Source organism: Hyperolius riggenbachi, chromosome 3 (genome assembly GCF_040937935.1).
Source record: "Hyperolius riggenbachi isolate aHypRig1 chromosome 3, aHypRig1.pri, whole genome shotgun sequence".
In the NCBI taxonomy this organism is placed as follows: Eukaryota; Metazoa; Chordata; class Amphibia; order Anura; family Hyperoliidae; genus Hyperolius; species Hyperolius riggenbachi.
This window is the reverse complement of record NC_090648.1, coordinates 146473276-146493141: the sequence shown is the minus strand read 5'-3', so window position 1 is coordinate 146493141 and position 19866 is coordinate 146473276. Positions and strand designations below refer to the sequence as shown.

General features: G+C 42.5%; 1 protein-coding gene across 1 annotated transcript in view; it reads right to left on the bottom strand.

Moving 5' to 3' along the window:
- The window catches only part of ADAMTS7 (ADAM metallopeptidase with thrombospondin type 1 motif 7), a 160947-nt gene that overhangs the window by 14194 nt on the left and 126887 nt on the right, over positions 1 to 19866 (bottom strand). The window contains exons 15-21 of the mRNA XM_068275075.1: positions 18985 to 19229; positions 17407 to 17548; positions 15766 to 15892; positions 13107 to 13320; positions 9181 to 10623; positions 4602 to 4754; positions 669 to 842 (exon numbers count right to left, since the gene is read on the bottom strand). Coding sequence (XP_068131176.1) covers positions 669 to 842; positions 4602 to 4754; positions 9181 to 10623; positions 13107 to 13320; positions 15766 to 15892; positions 17407 to 17548; positions 18985 to 19229 — 2498 coding nt within the window. The remainder of the gene's footprint in view (positions 1 to 668; positions 843 to 4601; positions 4755 to 9180; positions 10624 to 13106; positions 13321 to 15765; positions 15893 to 17406; positions 17549 to 18984; positions 19230 to 19866) is intronic.

Sequence of the window (19866 nt, the reverse complement as noted above, 5' to 3'; positions counted from 1 at the left end):
AGCCCACGTTGCCCGTGGTGTACTGTGCAGGAGCAGAACTACTAGAGGAGTTTGGCCTCTGCACTGGCGGGGACCCCGGGTCAGCGGCTGCGAGCGAAGTTGTGGCGTGGGATGTGTCGGGGCTGGAGAAGAAGCCCCGGGTTGGCGGGGGGGGGGGGGGGGGCTTGAGGGAGTTGCCTGATGATTTCTTTAAAGCTTGCAAGTATTCACTTTTTTCAGTGCAAGGGTTAATAATTTTAGTGCTTTATCCATGCAAATACTATTGAATAGTAACACTTTTATCTGCCTAAGCAAATAACCCTGATAACAAGAGGGTGCTGAAAAGCTCGAAACCTGATTATTTCTTGGGAGCTGAATGAGCCAAACCTTACCTTACCTTGCACTGACTGGCTGTTCCCTTACATTAAAAATACGAATATGAGAGATAAGTTCTAAGTACTATGAATATTACACATACAATTAATTATCTGTTGGGGTCATTTTCAGTTAAGGTTTGTTTTAGTAGTACAGCCATATAGCAACTCAACTGAGAAACGGTAAACTCTTAATATAGGGCAAAGGTCATTAATTTGTTGTCACAAATAATAGTCATTCAGAGATAATGGTCACTTATGACATCCATACTTCAGGTGCCTTGGTAATCTAAACTCTGGCAGCCACTCACTCACCTCTCTCCAGGAAGAAACATACCACTCCATACATTTCTGCTCATGGCAGACCACCTGTGCACGTGGCTGGTATAATGTACTCTGGCAGTGGAAGGGTCTCAGGAGCCTGTTGTCCCGCGTGTCCACACACTGCACATCTCTGACCCGGACTCCTGTCCCACAGCTGTGAGAGCACTGCAAAGGAAACAAATGAAGGAGAAAATCTATGTTCACAAGCTCAGAAATTGTTTTCATTATACAAAGGGCAGCATTCACAAAGCTTTACCGCATGTGGTAATGCAGAAAACCGCTGATTTTACCGATCATTTAGTGAAATGTCAATTCACTAATGCTGTTACTGCATGTCAAGCTGAAATTACAGAGCGGTAAACACCTCAATAAATGCCAGCAAATGTCAATTCACGAAGATCTAAGCATGTGGTAAAGCCAAGAGGGATGTTTGCTGATTACCGGCAGCTCTCAGGTGTCGAAAAACCAATCTCCGCAATGCTTCAGAGTGGATATCCCATGACTGGCATAAGCAAAGAGCCAATAATAACAGCCCCTGTCTCCTGCAAGCCCTTGTATCCTTGCTGATAGAATCCAAAGCCTTCTAGGGAGGAACAAGCTTTTCTATACCCCAGGCAGCGGAGGAGAGAATGGAACAAAAGAGGTTTCCCCTGTAGCACTTCAGACATTTAACCCATTAGGCTCCTGTTTGAAGATGCAGAGGAGCAAGTGGGGAAATCACCTAAGCATGGTGTGTTTAATGTTTCTTGTAGTTCATCTAAGCTTTGGCAATAAAATAACTGTTACGAAAGACTAATGGACAGATTTAAAGGGAGCAGAGAAACTTTAGCAAACATGTATATTCTAAAGCAGAGGTAGGGAACCTATGGCTCGGCAGCCAGATGTGGCTCTTTTGATGGCTACATCTGGCTCACAGACAAATCAGTAGGGGTTGATTCACTAAGCTATACTGCTCAAGCAGCGCAGCTTAGTGTGGCAGCGCAAGTCAAATTTTCAAAGTCCCACCCTGGATCCTGTCAGGTCCAGTGACTTTATAGGACAAGATCCCTGCACTTTGATTGGCCCAATAGGCTGCCTGTCACTTGACAGGTAGCCTATTGGGCAAAAGTGTAGGTTCTCGTCCTACAAAGTGAATCAACCCCTAAGTCAGCTAGCTAATTGTACAAGCTGTTAGTAGGTAGTTCTCCTGTCTCTCTCTCGGGGAAATTGCTGATGTTGCTGAAACCCAAGAGAACCTGAAGACTTGTCTGACACTTCTGCTGCCCGCAGGATCAACTGTATACACATCACCATGGCAACAAGGAAGTGAGCCCTCTGCTGCGCATGTGCACTGTCCTAGTTAGAAATATACAGTATGGCTCTCATGGAAATACATTTTTAAATATGTGGTGTTTATGGCTCTTTCAGCAAAAAAGGTTCCTGACCCCTGCTCTAAAGGGATGCTGGGGATGCCTTTTACTATTGAGATGCCATCACCGCACGATGTAACAAAACAGAGACAGCTCCATACTCTTCTGCTGTTACCGAACAGGTTTTTGTGAATTGAAGCCCATTTTTTCGGTAAATTACTGAACTTCTACCGCACCTGTGAAATCTTTGTGAATTGGGAAGAAAAGTCTAAAATACCGAATGCGGTATTTTACCAAGTCTTTTTTTTATCGATCAGCCCTTTGTGAATGCTGGCCAAAGTGTTTCCACTGCAAGCTACTTGATTATAAACACAGAAAAAAGTATAACTAGGAAAAGAATAAAACCAAACATTCTTTAACCACTTTCGCCTCCTGGACGTACTAGCTACGACCAAGAGGCCATGTGCGCATCCGTGCGCTTCAGTGGCCAATCGTGCACGGGCGCTCCCGGCCGCGGATCGTTAGCCATGGAATCAATTAATCGGGTTATGGTGCCCGATCACTGATTCCTTTCCCCCACAGAAGAAGCGACAGCTTCTCTCGGAAGCTTCGCTTTTTCTGGCTCTTGCATCCCCATGCATCCCTCTAAAGGTGCATACACACATCAGACTATAGTCTTTGGAAAATGAAAGATCACAGACCAATCTTACCACCCTTCATGTAGTATGAGAGCCATACTCTACACAGTCTTTTCTATGGAGCTGAACTCCACATCAGAAAAAAATCTTTGCAAGATGCTGCACACACAGATGCTGTACAGACACAAAAGATCAGTAAATAGTGATGAATGCAAAACGAAAAAAATGCACCTTTATTTCCAAATAAAATATTGTCGCCATACATTGTGATAGGGACATAATTTAAACAGAGTAATAGCCGGGACAAATGGGCAAATACAATACGTGAGTTTGAATTATGGAGACATGTCTTATTTTTAAACTATAATGGCTGAAAACTGAGAAATAATGAATTTTTTCTGTTTTTTTTTCTGATTCTTCCGGCTAAAATGCATTTACAGTAAAGTGGCTCTTCGCAAAATGTACCACCCAAAGAAAGCCTAATTGGTGGTGGAAAAAACAAGATATAGATCAGTTCATTGTGATAAGTAGTGATAAAGTTATAGGCTAATGAATGGGAGGTGAACATTGCTCGGATGCACAAAGTGAAAACGAATGAAGGCTGAAGTGGTTAAAGAAACACTACACTGTGTGTGTTTTGGGGTTCTGAAGGAAAGAGAGGAGGGGCTGGGGGAAGTTAATGTAAATTACTGGACAACACCTTAAAGGACCACCATCGCAAAAAAGTACGATTATAATACATACATAAAAGATGTACATTTCTCTCTGAGTAAAATGTTTTTCCTATGTTGCTGTCGCTTAAGTAAGCAGTAAAAGTCTTGACAGATCTGAATGATTTTGGACAAGTCCATCTCCCCATGGGGGTTCTCAGCATTTCCTTTATTCTATACAAATGCACTCCCTGTAAGGCATCTATTAAAAATACCAGCCAGCCTCCCTACGCATTGCTTCTGAAAATCAAGAAAACTATGAAGATCCGCAGCTTTTTCGTGACAGACAACCTTTTTTGTGATGAACGATTGTTTTACATGATATTGTGTAACTTCATTTAACAACAATTAAAGAGTTAAACAATGTTTAGTGACGTGTGGCAATCGCAACCGTCATGTCGGATCAATGAACGAGGATCATTCAGATCCCCATTCACAGCGGCAAACAATTTACCGCAATCATTTAAACTAGTTTAAAACCTGTCAGATTTTAACTACCTAATGTAAGTGAAAGCAACATGGGAAAAAAATAAATTTATACTGCATTTCAAATGTACATTTTTTTACATATGATTTTTACATTTTATTTGTTTTTTTCTTTTTTGAGATTGTGGTCCTTTAAATCTTCCTTGAAGAGAACAAACATAAGAGACACTAGAATGAAGGTGCATTGGGTAGAGGAGCGCTACAATTATGAGCTCTATAATGGCAGTAGGAACTGAGGAATACTAATGAAGCACTACAATGGGTTGAGCACTATAATGAGGAGTAAAATAATAAGTGAAACATGCTGGAGAAGTATAGTGAGAGTTTAATGGGAAGGAGGCGGGCATGCAAGGGCAGGTGCACTATAATGAGGGGTTATTGTGTAAAGGGGGGCAATAACATCTGAAGTATACTGAGAAAAGCAGGGCAGAGACTACCTCTAACCTTTCCTCTCTCCTTCTCTCTGCTACCTCTTTGTCTATGTGTTCTACCTCCCCTTATTCCAGCTCACTCTCGCCTCTTCCCTTCCTTCCTTCACATTATTTTCCTCTCTCTTTATCTATGTGTCTAAAACACATCAGCCTCTCTCTCTCCCTCTTTCTTTCCATCTTGACTGTGTCTCATCTTCTTACTCTGCTCCTTTACTTAATATGTATCAGAAACCTATAGAACATTGTTTGTATTCCACCTGCACCCACATGGGCAGACGCTTGCTAGTTTGCTGGGAGGCAGACTGCTTACCTTGCTCCAGTTCCCCACAGACCAGGATGCACAGGGGCGCAGGTGACATCGGCGAGCCGGAGCTGGTTTGGTACTGCTGTCACATGTCCCATTATCGCCTGCTGTGCAGACAACTGAACGCCACATGGCACCAAGACCACAGGAAGTGGAACACTAAAAAAACACAGATGTATATTATGTGTAGGGCCAGCAAGAACATTTTTTATAAAGAAATATGCTAAATATTTCCCTGGCGCCTTATTTTCTAAGCTAAATTATGTATGCCCAACATGCAAAATGCATAATACAAATGGAAACGCAACCTGTTAATGAACCAGAATGGATAACAAATACTGATACTATTTTAAATGCAGTCTTATCTTTTATTAACTTATCTCAAAATAGTCAAGTTCGAAAGACAAAAATATAGAAATGCTAGTCTTTTGTAAAAAATACACATGAATATGTTCATGCAACCTCTAAAATCTTGGTGCCTTCTCCAGAACCCCCCCCCCCCCCTGGGCCTTGAGTTTATTAAAAAGAAAAACAAAATGAAAAGCAGACTGAAAATGTAACCATTTGTCCCCTGTGTTTTTTTTTTGTTTTTTTTATAAAATATGCTTTACAAGGTCCAAGGCTCTTAATGTTTCAGGCCTCGAAAATGAACATCGGTATTGTGTTGGTTGGACACATGAGAGTGGACCTGAAGTCTTGCGCAGGACAGAAGGAAAATAGAGAGAAATGCACCCTGTGTGTTTTTAGAGGGAATAGACTGTCTAATTCACCCTCATCTTCAAGTAATCACAAGTGTAATTTTATCTATCAGCTGTATCAGCACAGAAATCTGGCACTCCTCGGCAGACACAGCTAATATGTCAAACAAAGGATGCTAACCCTTTGTCTGCTTCCATGAAAGCAGGAAGTAGACACTGCAGATTTATTGCAGAAGTTCTGTAAGCTGTAACAAATATTTTTTTCTTTAAATGTTATTATGCTGTTGAAGCTTTGAGTTCAGGTCCACTTGAAGTCATATATCACCTGCATACACCATATAGTATAGGCATTGTACCACATTTACATTTACCAATAAGCTGAGTTGCCAAACGAATTATTTTGTTTCACACAAGAGGTAGTATGCTAACCAATCCATCCAACATGAACCCTTTCCTTGCACCCAATCCTAATCTCCCCCTTACATTAACCCCTTTCTTGAAACTAACCTCAGCCTTACAGCCTGAACCGATAAAACTATCCTCCTCTTTCCCTATTTCCCAACATTAGCAATCCTATACAAAACAATACAGCCACATCTGTAAAGCGCTTTTTTTCCCCATAGGACTAAAAGCACATAGTTATGTCTCAGATTATGTCTCACAATCTTAGATTGTGCCTTCTGCTGTGGTCCCAGTTCATGCAAGTGGGGTCCATATTATGATGGCCAATACTTGTTCCATAACACTATGTAATACTTGAGCACTGGAAACCAAACCAGCTGTGCTGCAAATGGTCCAACCCATCCATTACATAAACTGTATATGGCTAATACGTAGCAGTCAATCATAGGCTGGTATGACTGTAAAGCAGAAATCAGCTAGATTTTATCATTTGACATGAAAACAAAGACAATATAACTGCTTGGAATCCACATTCTTCCCCACCGAGTGACTCACACTGCAATGTGCGCCTGACCACAAGAAGGGAAACCTTAAATGACTTTTATACTAAAGCCAAGTCATAGCCAACTGGCAATCTGAGGATGCATTCCAAGCAGATAAGAATGAATGTCTTTGTTTCCACCCTCTACAAATGATGTTTCTAGGGGTTGGCACCACTAGGGCAGTCATTACAATGAGGGATTTCTCTTGATGTCAATGCTGCAGACCCTATAGAGGCCTGACCACTGGTACATGGAGCATTTATCTGTACAGCCCACCTTCTATGGCAGGGTACGGCAATACCTTATTTACAAGCTAGTGGTGTAGCATTTCATATCATCATTTATCTTCCAAAATATTTGCACAAATACCAGAGATGGATTAAGATAAAATGGGGCCCTTGGCCTTTGGTTCTCACTTATGGTCTTTTTGGTAATCTAAGATGGGAGAAAGGTCAGAGAAAGTGGGAGTTGGCTCCCCTGACACCCAGTAAGCCCCAGGCACCTGCCTAGGTTGCCTTGTGGATAATCTTGCTCTGACATACACTGTACTATGTCTACCATGGATAACGACAGTGTTCAGGTTTTTCAATTTCAGTCAAATCTGTCATTTTTGTATTACATTTGTACCAGTTTAATCTGATTAGCATGATGTTTGGGGAGCCAAAAGATAAAAGTATCTAAAAAGTTTAAAACATGAGGAGGCAGTGGTGGACTTACCTCCTCCAAGCAGACGCAAAAACTGCCAATGTGTTTGTCAAATACAAGTTTATTTACATACTCTGTGGGACAATGCAACACGTTTCCCAGGTTTAATCCCGTTTCATCAGCCAATAACAACGGAGCAATAGCATATGTGGTCAGTAGAAGAGCCTGGCAGGCACCTCTGAGAGGTAAATAAACTTGTTGTATTTGACAAACACTTTGGCACCTTTTGTGTCTGCTTGGAGCAGATAAGTCCACCACTGCCTCCTCATGTTTTAAACTTTTTAGATACTTTTATCCTTTGGCGCCTCTGTATCCATACTACGCTATATCAAGTCCACCCCTGGTGGAGGGATGTTACCCCCTTTTTTCCTCATCTACGGAGAGCAACTTCTTAAACCTGAGTTGGGTCAGGTCTAATCTCCCCACCTGCCTATACAGTGGTTGCCTTTGAGGTACCCTGCTTTGTGAATATAGCTTATTACTCTATCATACTTAACTTCAACTACCAGTACATGATACTACACTATATTTGGCTCTTGGTGTCCCTACTCTGTGTAGCATGATTTTTGGTTCATATTGCTCTGTGTATGCTGATTAGACTGATTGCTGTTTACGTTGTTAGCGTATGGGTACAATTAGGAAGATGCTGGAAGACATCAGGCAAGTACATTACGTGACACGGTTAGCAGAGTCTACTACGGTAAGACCTTGCATAAGGATATTCAAATGTTGAACAATGTGAATGCTACTGGGTATATCTGTGTCAAAGCAGCACACTTGTGATGATAAAAGATTAAATCTGGATTAAGATGTCAGAAAATTGCCATGCAAAGCCCACATTAACAACTACCATGCTAGCTTAGCTAAGCCTGTCTCTTTATAACAAAGGAAAAAGCTTCAGTTAATTTATGATTCAGTAACCATCGATTTGATCAAAATCAATTGGAATTGACTGCTTCCACAGGGTTTTGTTTCGGTACAGCAGTAAACCAATACCATTTTCAGAAATACTGTTGAACTGATCGTTTATAATTTTTAAACTAATCAAAGATTGAGCAATCGGTACCCCAGCAATGCAAATTAATCTGGCTGTGCTTACAATATATTCTGGAGCTAGTCTACTTTAGGGGACCCACCGTAAATCCCCATAGAGAATTGGAGCTGTGCTGAAAACGGAACAAATTTCCGCTTTCAGCTCTTTTAAACCCCCACAAGTTATACATGTATGGAAAGCTCAGAATCTGCTCTAACGAATGATGCCACTTTCGGTGAGAAGAAACTGAAACTCACAGTGAACGAGGCGGCGAAAGGCCGCAATCGCGGCTCCGTCGGCCATCTTACATCTGTGCTGGCTCATATTGTTCTCCCTCCTCATTGGAGGGATTGTTAGCTGGGGGCGTGCCAGAGAAAAAAAAAAAACCGTCAGTAGCTAGTTCTGCGTTGGTCTTGTCCGGGGAGAAGGGAGAGCAGTTTCTGGCACGCCCCCAGCTAACAATCCCTCCAATGAGGAGGGAGAAAAATATGAGCAGCACAGAAGTAAGATGGCCGACGGAGCCGCGATCGCGGCCGTTCCGGCGCTTCCTACATGGTGAGTTGCACCTTTTGCTCACCGAAAGTAGCATAATTCGTTAGAGCAGATTCTAACCTTTCCAAAGATATATAGCTTGTGGGGGTTTAAAAGAGCTGAAAGCGGAAATTTGTTCCGTTTTCAGCACAGCTCCAATTCTCTATGGGAATTTACGGTGGGTCCCCTAAAGTAGACTAGCTCCTATATTCTTTCATACATAGTATCTTTATTTCTCATTTCTAAAGTATTTTACTAATTGAACAGCATATATTCAAACATCTTAAACATTACACTTCTTTACTGCTGAAATTAACATTCTTCTGCCATAGATATAGCCTAAATTAACCCATCAATAATAGCTCAGTTATCCGAAACAGTCAAGATACCCACTGTAACATACTTATTCCAACCAAAAGAAAAAGTATCCTCTAATAACAGATAAACAGAATATCTATATAAAGTGGTATAGCAGATGAACTTCTTTCATACATCTTAAAGCATCAGCTCAACATTCCTCTTCAAACATTTATTGTAATCCTCATTTATTTATTGGATCACACATAACCATAACATATAATCATTTGATAACCACCCTAACTCACTTTCTATACTACTTTCTTCTGAATAATACTGGCCTATAATTTCATGTACACCCCAGGTCAGAAACTCACCTCAGTCCAGTTTCCAACCTTCCAGGAACCCCTAGGCAGTCCCTCTCCAGTAAGTGATGGCATGGAGTTATTGCTGTGAATTGTGTTAGAAACTTTAATGTCTTCACTTGAATAAGGGTCAGTGCTATCTTTGTTGCTAATTTCTGGAAGGCCCAAATTGACGGACGTCAGGCTCGGGAAAGTCATTTGGGATAGGGATATGGTGACTCCGGACTCAGTGGAAGTCATAATACTAGGACTTGGATGTAACATAGTCTTTGGTGGAGAAATATTTTCTCTTACATCTGTATAGACTTCTGTGGGTGAATTCCATAAAACAACATCTAATGGGTTTTTAGTTTGTTGAGGCATACTTAGTAAAATATCTTCATATGGATTATCAGGTACATTGTTTTTGTCTTGGTGAGTTGGAAATGACTTGCCAGGTAGAACATCACTAGGTGCTTGGTCTGGGGGAGAGTCCCATTGGGACCGTGGTAGGGGATGTGGTTCTAGATCTAATGAGCTGTCAAGCTGAGGGCTTTGTACATCTCTATAGCTTTTATCTGGCAGGAAAGTTGATAAATATATTGGGCCTTGTTGTGTAGTTTCCACCACTGAATGCTGGGAAGGTAAATGTGTTGATTGAAATGACATTATAATTTCAGGATCATCTGCGGGACGGTGGGTAACATGTAGAGGTACGGATGAATATACCGTAGTTTTTGGAAAGACTGTGACATCAAGATTAGCAGAAAACACAACGGTTGCTCCATCTGATTCGTCAGCAGTTGGTACTAAGTAATCTTTACTTTCAGTTTGTCCTTCTTGATAATAGAACATAGGGGTAACTTTGTTGTACTGTCCAGTAGTTGATTCTATTGGTTGCTCAGTAACATCATACGGATCCTCCTCTGAGCTTCTGGGATTTGCAGAAGTTTGCCATGGCTCAGTAGATGCATTTATGGTTGATGGACTTTCTGAAGACTTGGTTTCTTTAGTATCTTCCATTTCATTTCCTTCACCCAAGCTGGGAATATGGACTGGAATATATTCTTGGTCTAGTTCTCCATCTTCCTTGATATCATTATCGTCTGTGGGGTCATAAGTTAAATCTTCATGAAAATTAATAAAGTTGTAATCATAATAAAAATCATCAACATAGGCTTTCCCCCCTTTGCCTTGTCCATTAGTAAAGTCTCTTCCTGAGATGGAATTGTCTTCCAGAGAGTGGTGGTTGCCTTGGGAAGCTCTTGGACGGCCTGAGAAGATTTCATTCACAATTTCTTTACTAGATCCTCCACTTCCTGTCCAGTCAAACACTCTAACTGTTGGTTTACATGCTGGCATGGCACATGCTTGCTTGGTATTAGGTTGTTCTGAAGGCTCACAGGAGCCGCCTTCTAGGGCATTATCACAATATACATCTCGATCCTGAAACCCCTCTCCACAGGAAACAGAGCACTAAGGGCAAAGAGGACACAAGAGTCATGTCATAGAAAAGTCAACATAAAATACCGGCATGAGTATGTAATGAACAAAATGGTGGACATATACACTGAGAATCAGTACAGTGCTCTTTTACAGCAGATTATAGGGTAAAGCCACTCACAATGGATGTGTTACTTCAGATCATGACAGGTAAAAAGGCTGTTGTACAGTTGGGTACCACTGGATGCCATCATAGTCTGTAATGTGAATTACGGCTATAGCGGTGCTCAGAGGGTAATTTCGGCAATGGCAAAAGACGGAGCCTAAATTATGGGAAAAAAACCTGTGCAATTCAGCCAACAGCAATAGCTGGCAGCTGAATTGCATCTTACCTCTGGGTCCATGGTGGCCTGGATGAGGAATGGTAATTAACCCCCAAACCCCATTAGCCGGGAAATTTGCAATAGCAGGGTGAGCAGCTTTTCAGCTTCACCCTGTGCCCAAATTTCCCCTACTGGGGTGAACTGAGGAATAATTAGAACTGACAATAAAAATGCACTGACCGCATTTTTACATTTTACTATCCATTTAAATGGATCTTCGCAGCTACTAGTTTCAAATACGGTAGCTGAAAGAGCTGCCATGTTTGTGAAGTTAACACCCCTGCTTCCTTTTCACTGCCATTATCCAGGCTAGGTGTGAAATTCTTCAGGTGCGACTAATGTTATCAGTTTGAAGCACAGTGGGGAAGACTTATCCTCCTCCCTAAAGGTGCGTACACACGCACTACGGCCGCCAACGACGGGTCCGTCAGACCCTCCCGCTGGGCGGACTTTCAGGCGGCCGTAGTGCGTATGTACACACCTTTATACTTAAAGGGAACCTAAACTGAGAAGGATATGGATTTTTCCTTTTAAAATAATACCAGTTGCCTGACTCTCCTGCTGATCCTGTCTCTCTAATACTTTTAGCCACAACCCCTCAACAAGCATGCAGATCAGGTGTTCTGACTTAAGTCAGACTGGATTAGCTGCATGCTTGTTTCAGGTGTGTGATTCAGCCACTGCTGGAGCCAAATAAATCAGCAGGACACCAGGCAACTGGTATTGTTTAAAAGGAAACATCCATATCCCTCTCAGTTTAGGTTCCCTTTAAAAGGTTTGTTTGGTCTAAGCTTGTGGGTAATTAGGTGAGTTCTTATCTGCCTTCCACCTTCTATTGCTTGCACCCCAGTGGCCAGACGGAGAAAATAGAAGGATTCTGCCTGTAATTAACCCTTAAGTGTAAAAAAATGAGGTAAAATGTGTTTTTTTTTAAATAATAAACCACATTTTTAGCATGCATTTTTAATTTGCTATTGAGCTGCCCTGGGAGTTACAAATGATGCTCGGTTCCCTTTAAGAAAGGTTTATTTAGATTCCATTGTGAAGCGCCGGTGTGCATGTGGGGGAAGAAAGGGTGAGGATAATGTAACCATCTATAGTCATGTCTCCTCTTTAGAGTCACTGATATTTTTAGAGTCAATCTATAACCATCAATAATGTATTGGCAATAGATAGTTTATAGATAGATAAATAGATAGATACATTTTTTACTCAATAAACTTGTCCTATATATTCCACTGAGAGAATCCTTTATCTCCTTTCTTATGGTGCACGGAGTAAAAGAACAGACTTTTGGAATCTCTGGAGGTGGAACTGAATCACTTTAAGGTTGACCACACAGCGCTGCTGCATTCTGTCTGACAATAGATAGTTTCTGTGCATCGTTTTGTTAGCATGACCTCTGGAGAGGCATATGCTTTGACTTTAGAACAAGAACTGCATGGGGTCCAAGGAGTTATCATTCTCAGAATACTACAGCCCCAGAGTCATATCCAAGGACATTATCTGCATGGAGTTCATATGTTCTCCATGTGTTTTTGAGAAGTTAATTAGCTGCACATCAACCCCCCCCCCCCACACACACACACAAAAAAAAATGCCACTAGGCCATAGTAAGGATATTAGACTACAAGAGCTTCTGAGGCAAGGTTAGTGATGTGAATAGTGGCTGGATAGTGTACTGGGTAAGGGCTCTGCCTTTGACATGGGAGACCAGGGTTCAAATCCTGGCTAGGTCAAGTATCTATTCAGTAAGGAGTTCAAGGCAAGACTCCCTAACACTGCAGGGTGGCCTCTTGAGCGTGTCCCAGTGGCTGCAGCTCTTGAGCGCTTTGAGTCCGACAGGAGAAAAGCGCTATACAAATGTTCAGATTATTATTATTATAGATTATTAATAGTACTTTGTAAAGTGCTATGGAAATTGTGTCAGCACAGGAACATGATAGTAACAATGATATAGAGAGAGGGGTGCCATCAGGAGCTCACCTCACTTTACTCTTTAAAGCCTATTTATAATGGGTGGTGATCTGGGCAGTGACTTCTTTTTTGTCTACATTTGACATTTTGTCGACCAGTACTTTATACAGTACTTTATATTGAACATGCTCCTTCTTTCCCATTGGCTCATCTCACCTGGCTCCAGTTCCCATGATGCCAGAGGGCAGGGCAAGGCTCTCTGTGGTTACAGGAAATGCTGGGCTCTGGCTTGGGAAGATGGTGACAGTCTGAAGGTTGTAGAGCACGCTGCTCATCCAGTCCCACACGCTGAATACACAGGACAGTTCTCTTCTGAATACCACCAGAACCACATGTGATGGAGCACTGCTGCCACTCTCCAACCCACCATCTGGGGGAAAATATGCACAGAATTAAGCTAGCCAAAGTGCCGTCACCTGTACATCAGATTGCTTAGATCACTCACATGGAAGCACAACAGATGTTTTTAGGGAATTGGAAAAAGCATCTTATAACTAGTGAAGGTTTAGTCATCACTGATCAGTCTTCTTGCAGATATTTTACTATTGCAGACATTTGTATGAAAAAAAATTCAAACCAGATAACCAAGTGTTTTACAAGTTTTTTACATGTTTTATTTCATTTTCAAGGGCATCTGAACTGAGAGGAATATGGAAGCTGCCCTATTTATTTCCCTTCACCTCTGGCAATCCTGCTGATCCTCTGCCTCTAATTAGGGCCTGTTTCCACTACACGCAGATTCTGCATGCAGAAAACTGACTCCAATGAATGTCTATGGGCCTGTTTCCACTGTATGCGGTTTTTCTGATGCAGCTTTCCCATAGGCATTTATTGGAGTCAGTTTTCTGCATGCAGAATCTGCGTGTAGTGGAAACAGGCCCTACTTTTAGCCATAGACTCTGAACAAGCATGCAGAACAGGGGTTTCTGACTGAAGTCTGACTGGATTAGCCACATACTTGTTTCAGGTGTGAGATTCAGACACTGCTGAGGCCAGAAAAATCAGCTGGACTGGTATTGTTTAAAAGGAAATAAATATGGTCTCCTCCATATCCGTTCAGTTCAGGTAACCTTTAAGAAAAATGTGGCAGTAAAAAAACGAGCCGCACCCAAAGAATAATTACCAAATAACCTAAATTGACAAAAATTGTTAAGGAAGCATTAACAGTTTTTTAACCTTACCTCTGACTCATACACTAAATTAGTGCAAACGTAGTACCTCACAGCAACCAGAATAAGCACATGAGGAATTCTAGTTGGGTCTTGTGGGTTACCACACTGAGGAAATGTAGCTGAATTGAACTGCCTTACTGAATAAGCCAGAAAATGTTTGTGTAGTTCTGTAAGTCTAGGAAAAAGTAGTAATGATGGACGTGAAGCTACCCATAGCGACCCATCATTTGTCACTGTTCTCAGTTGTTGGTTTCTATGGATTCCTGCTGTGTGCATATAAATACAGGGAGTCTCCAAATTACGAACGCCCAGCATATGAATGACCCGCCGATACAAACAGCCCATGGATCCAGTTGTGATGACGTAGTTTTCCGGAACAGTGTGAGAAGTTTGAAGGAGCAGATCCAAACTTCCTTGTGTCCCAGAACGTGTCCACCTCCTGTGCTCCTTCACCCTAATCTATAATGCAAAGTAAGGCACAGCAGAATCCAACGCTGTGCATCCTCCTCTCTCCACTCATCTCTCCTTTTAGTCCTCAGCATCTCCTGCTGGACACTAGAAGGAGAGATGAGCAGAGAGAGGAGGACTCACAGTGTTTGACTCTGGCTGGGAGGTGAGAGCACCACTGCATCTGCTGCACCTTAAAGCCAGTACTTATGACACAATTTACTCAACAATTTTGCAGAAGAACAGCGATACTTTGAGCAACGCGCCAGCATTTTCGTGGTTTCAAGTCATGGGTACAGGCGTACGATCAAGCGAACGACATTTAGCGACGTTATGGCGGAATGGATCTTTAAGATCTCTGATGACTCAGCGCAAAGTACTGCGATCATATGACTTCCTGTTTGCGCCCGTTGTATAATGTTGCGTGACGTCACGCATACCCGCTGGCCGGAAGATGGATCGTGGAATGCTCCTTGTCAGGGAGACGTCGCTGGATCCATCGTCCTCCGTCCGGTGGTGAGTAATCAGCTTACCTTTACATTATAGATTAGGCGGGAGTAGTACAGGATGGGGCCACTAACACCACCAGGGAAGAGGCACAGCGGGACTTAAAATTTCACAGAGAACAGAAAGAGGCACAGGGGGATGGGATGATGGGATATACAAAGGGGGGCAGAAAGAGGCACAGGGGGATGAAAGGAGATAGAAAGAGGCACAGGTGGACGATAAGTGGCGGGGGGGGGGGGGGGGGGTAGAATGGGGGCGGGAAGAGGCACAAGGGGAGGAAAGGAAGTACAGATGGGGCAGAAAGAGGCACAGGGGGATGAAAGGAGGTAGGAAGAGGCACAGGTGGACTATAAGTGGCTGGGGGGGCAGAATGGGATAAAAGGAAGTACAGATGGGGCAGAAAGAGGCACGGGGGACTAAAGGTGGCACAGAGGGACCGGGGTTGTAGCAGAGGGGACGCTGGATGCAAGGGGGGGGGGGGCAAGGAGGCACAGGGGACAGGGTGAAAGTGTTAAAGTGTTTCATCCTACAAGCAGATTCAGGTTAAGAATGAACCTATAGTCCCTAACTCGTTTTTTAACCTGGACTACCTGTACTGCACTTTTGTGATCCTTACTGAATTACGGTATGTATCCCTGTAGCAAGATGACATGCAGAAAATGTAAAGGACTGATAGCGACCTTCCTCACCTTGGTGGGCAGGGCTCCTCATTGCAATTCCTCTGTCTATCATCAGGTCTTGTCAGTGAATCACAGTACCGTTCTTCCACAAGACCCGCCACTTTTTCCACGCAGTGTACCAGCTGCCTCTGCACCCCTAACACACAAACATATTAAACTGCTGAGTTCACATGCATGTTGAGGCTCTATTTCAAAGGATCATCTCAAACTGATTCAAACCATACGCCATAAACTTTACACTGGTAAAATACAGAAGCTATAAAAATCTGGACATGTTCTCTAGATATCATGCACTGCAGCCTAGGTTCTCAAAGTGGTACATTTTACCCAGGGGGGACTTCTGTTGGGTCCAGGGGGTACTGAGGCTTGATGTCATTAAGTATGATAAATTTACAGTATTAAAAAATGATAATTTTATCATAAATCTAAACACGTAGGGAGGAGCCTGGAGGTACGCTGACACTGTGTGTGATCACGTGACCAGAGCCGGGACAAGGTCCTCACGCACTCAAGGCAGAGACACCAAAATGCGCCCCTCCATCCCTCCCACCCAGCTGTCACACACTGATTGCTATTATGCTGGGTACACACTATGAGATTTTCTGGACGATTTACTGTCAGATCGATTATTTCCAACATGTCCGATCTGCTTTCCTATCGATTTCCGAGCATTTTCCGATCTATTTCCGTTCACTCTAATAGGAAATAGATCGGAAAGTGCTCGGAAATCGATCGGAAAGCAAATCGGACATGTTGGAAATAATTGATCTGACAGTAAATTGGCCAGAATATCTCAAAGTGTGCACCCAGCATTAGACTAAGAGGCGCCCCAGGGCCCCCAACCCCCTAATCTCTAGTTATATGGCTTGCAGTCACTGCCATGTAAACCCTTTTCTTATTTCTCTCTGCTTCAAACACAATAGGGGACCGATAGCTGAGTGAGTTGTGCGCCCCCTACTACTCTGCGTTCTGAGGCTGGAGCCTCTCTCGCCTCTGCCTCGGCCTGGCCCTGCACGCTTATTTGGAAACAGCGGTGGGTGACGGAGGGGAGGCGTGCTGGCTGGAGTCCACGGCCTAACCTCACAGACACTGAACCCTGTCACCACTTGCTTGCCGGAATAAAGAAAGTCTGGTCTTAAACTGATGGTACTGAGGGCTGATTCTGGACATCGCGGCTTGCAGGAACAGCTGAGCCTTAGGCTGATACGCAAGATACACGTATCTGTCTGGTGAGTGTAACCACAAAAGGGGAGAGCAGCTGTCATTATCTTCCTTCCTGGTGGTGGGACATCCCATTGCATTATTTTATATTATTTTAACTTATTTTTAGGGTACCTTGCTATGCACTTTTAAAGGCTTAAAGGACTGAGGGTGCAGTCTGCTATTAGGAATTGGTTGATCTGAGAGTTGGTGGCTCTTATCTAACTGCAAACCCCTGTATAATTTATTGGATCTGTATTTTGTTGCGATCTGGAGCGCAGTTCTTTTGCATAAGATTTGTGGTAAACCTTTTACATTATATCAAAAACTAATATAAAAGTTTTGAGTTAAGTTGGGCTTCAATGTGGATCTGGTTCCTCTCCAGAAGCCAATCAACTCATATGCTCTACTCCGAAGCCACTCATAGCATACAATAGTCTTTCATCTCACCAATGCCGCATGTGGCTGAGCATTCTGACCACGCCCCATATCGCCAGGAGAACTCGGGCGGCTGGATCTCATTACTGCCGTCTAGGTCTCTTCTAATGGTGTACTGGTAACGCACTCCCGGGTTCTTCTCTTGGAACAGCAGCTAATATCACAGTGGATAGTCAGTTATGTTATGGAAATGTTAAGGAAATACACTTTCTCTGATCTGTTCTACGTGAATTAGACAGGGAGTAGGTTTCTGTGTTTAGGTTTAGTCAGGCAAGCATGGCAATACAGTGATTGCTAAATTCAAAACACTACATGCAGGGGAAATCTGGACAATATCTACAACTTATGCTACGTACACACTTGCGATAACTATCGTTTGCAAGGAACGATAGTTGCCAGACGAACAATCTTGGAACGATTGGAATGCAACATTGGGATGCAGCGACCATCAAACACATTTTAACGATCGTTCTTGCAGAAAAGAACGATCAGAGGGAAATGTTGCGTACATATTTATATAAAATAAAAAAAAAACACTAACATGGAGTTACAATAGATAAAAATATATGATAGTTGAAATTTGTAATGAAACAATGTTTACGGGTCGCTCTACACAGGAAAAACGGCAACTAGGCAGAATCCAACGCAGGCGCATTGGCCCTTGCAAAGATAGTTCTCGGCAGATAACTGTACACACTATAGTTTTGTAACAATTGTCGCTCGATATGATCCGTCCTGTTGGATTTTCTCATCCTGCCGATATTGTTCGTTTGTCGTTGTACTTAATGATCGTTTGGTAAAGTTCTTTCCCCGATTGTCGGCAGAACGATGGTTAAGCTGCTGTTTCAAACGACCATAGTCGCCAGTGTGTACGTAGCATAAGACTTATTTACTTTCTTTTTTGTATTACAAAAAAATAAAACAAAAAAACAAAAGATGAAGCTTTTCATTTTGTACAAAGGTTAAACAAAACCTGACCGAGCAATGCAATGCCAGCTTTGTTCTAAGGCAGACGTTGAGTTGAGCTTATTATTCAAATTAACTGTTAGCAGGGCTGGATATCTGGAAGGGCTATAAAGGCCAGGGCCTTGGATGGCTCCCGCCTAAGGGGGCACCTGGACATGAAAGAGAGGTGGTTATATATAAAAAAAGAAGGATGAAAATGGAGAGCAACACATGAAAAAGGGAAACTGATGCTCAAGGGAGCTGTTCATGTAAGAAAGGAGTTGCTGTACATGGATGTTACACATAAAGGGGGGGCTGCACATGGAACGGGAGGAGCGCTGCTGCACAAAATAGGAAAGACACAACATACTAAGCCTAGAGGCACAGAAAGTATACATCCAGCCTTGATTGTTACATGAAATTAATAAATGTGTCTTCTTTACATGGTGAAGGGTTGCAGTAAATAGTCCTGTGTTCACAACCAGAGATGATCAATGAGATGCTAATTTTCTTGGGTGAATGCTAACCTGGTTGAAACTTACATGCAGACTGAATATGCATGACTCAAAACCTGCAGTTGCAATTGATTGGTCCAATTGCCTTTTGCGATAGTAAACTAGGGTATGTATTTTCCCAGCACGTTACCTGTATCCACACAGGCTCATAGGTTGGTCCAGGAGCTGTCAAGTTCTCCAAGTTACCAGTGCGAGTGTAAGTGAAAATTGTCCCTGCTGCTTGGTAGTCCCCATTCCACTGAATAGTCCATCTGCCATTCAAGAAATACTTTTCAGGGTCTTCACTGCGCAAAGCTAGGAAGTTCCCAGCCTCTGCCACCTCTTCAATCCGGATCTCACGAGCACCCGGTGGAATGAAACCGATGTCAACGTAACCTGGAAGACACACATAGCTGTATTAAAAGCACATTGTATTTTACAACTAAAAGATATACTTTTATAGTAACTGACAACTGATGTACAATGTGACGCTCTAGCACTGTAATCACTTCCTTGGTGTACAATAATATTCAATGAATACTGGCTTCTGTAGTCTTCAGAAGAACCACAAACACGGAACTTGTCACATTATAGTGCTCACTTTCAATGGATTCATGGGAACCTAGCTGTCAGGATCTGTAATACTGGCTATCTTAATTAGATAGTTCAACACAGCCCCAATTATGGAAGAGTCATAGGAGAACTTGGGCTAATGGTAGATATGAAAAGCCCCTCTTCAACTTTTCCATTACTCCAAACTTCCCTAAAGTACCCCGAGGCCTTTTAACAGTGGCAACAAAACTTCCTGCTTACAGCGAAGAGCATTAGTCTGTCACATGTTTATTCTGATTGAAAATCATTCACCAGGCCATCCTCTAATGCAGAAAAAGTTTAGTATCCTTAGATAAAACATTTTTTGACCTCTAAATTCACAGCCTTCCTACAATGTATCCATTTAAAAGGAAAAATTACAGTATAACTACAAAATCCAAAGTTAACATCTCCACAATATCATGGCCGGATTTCTGGCAAG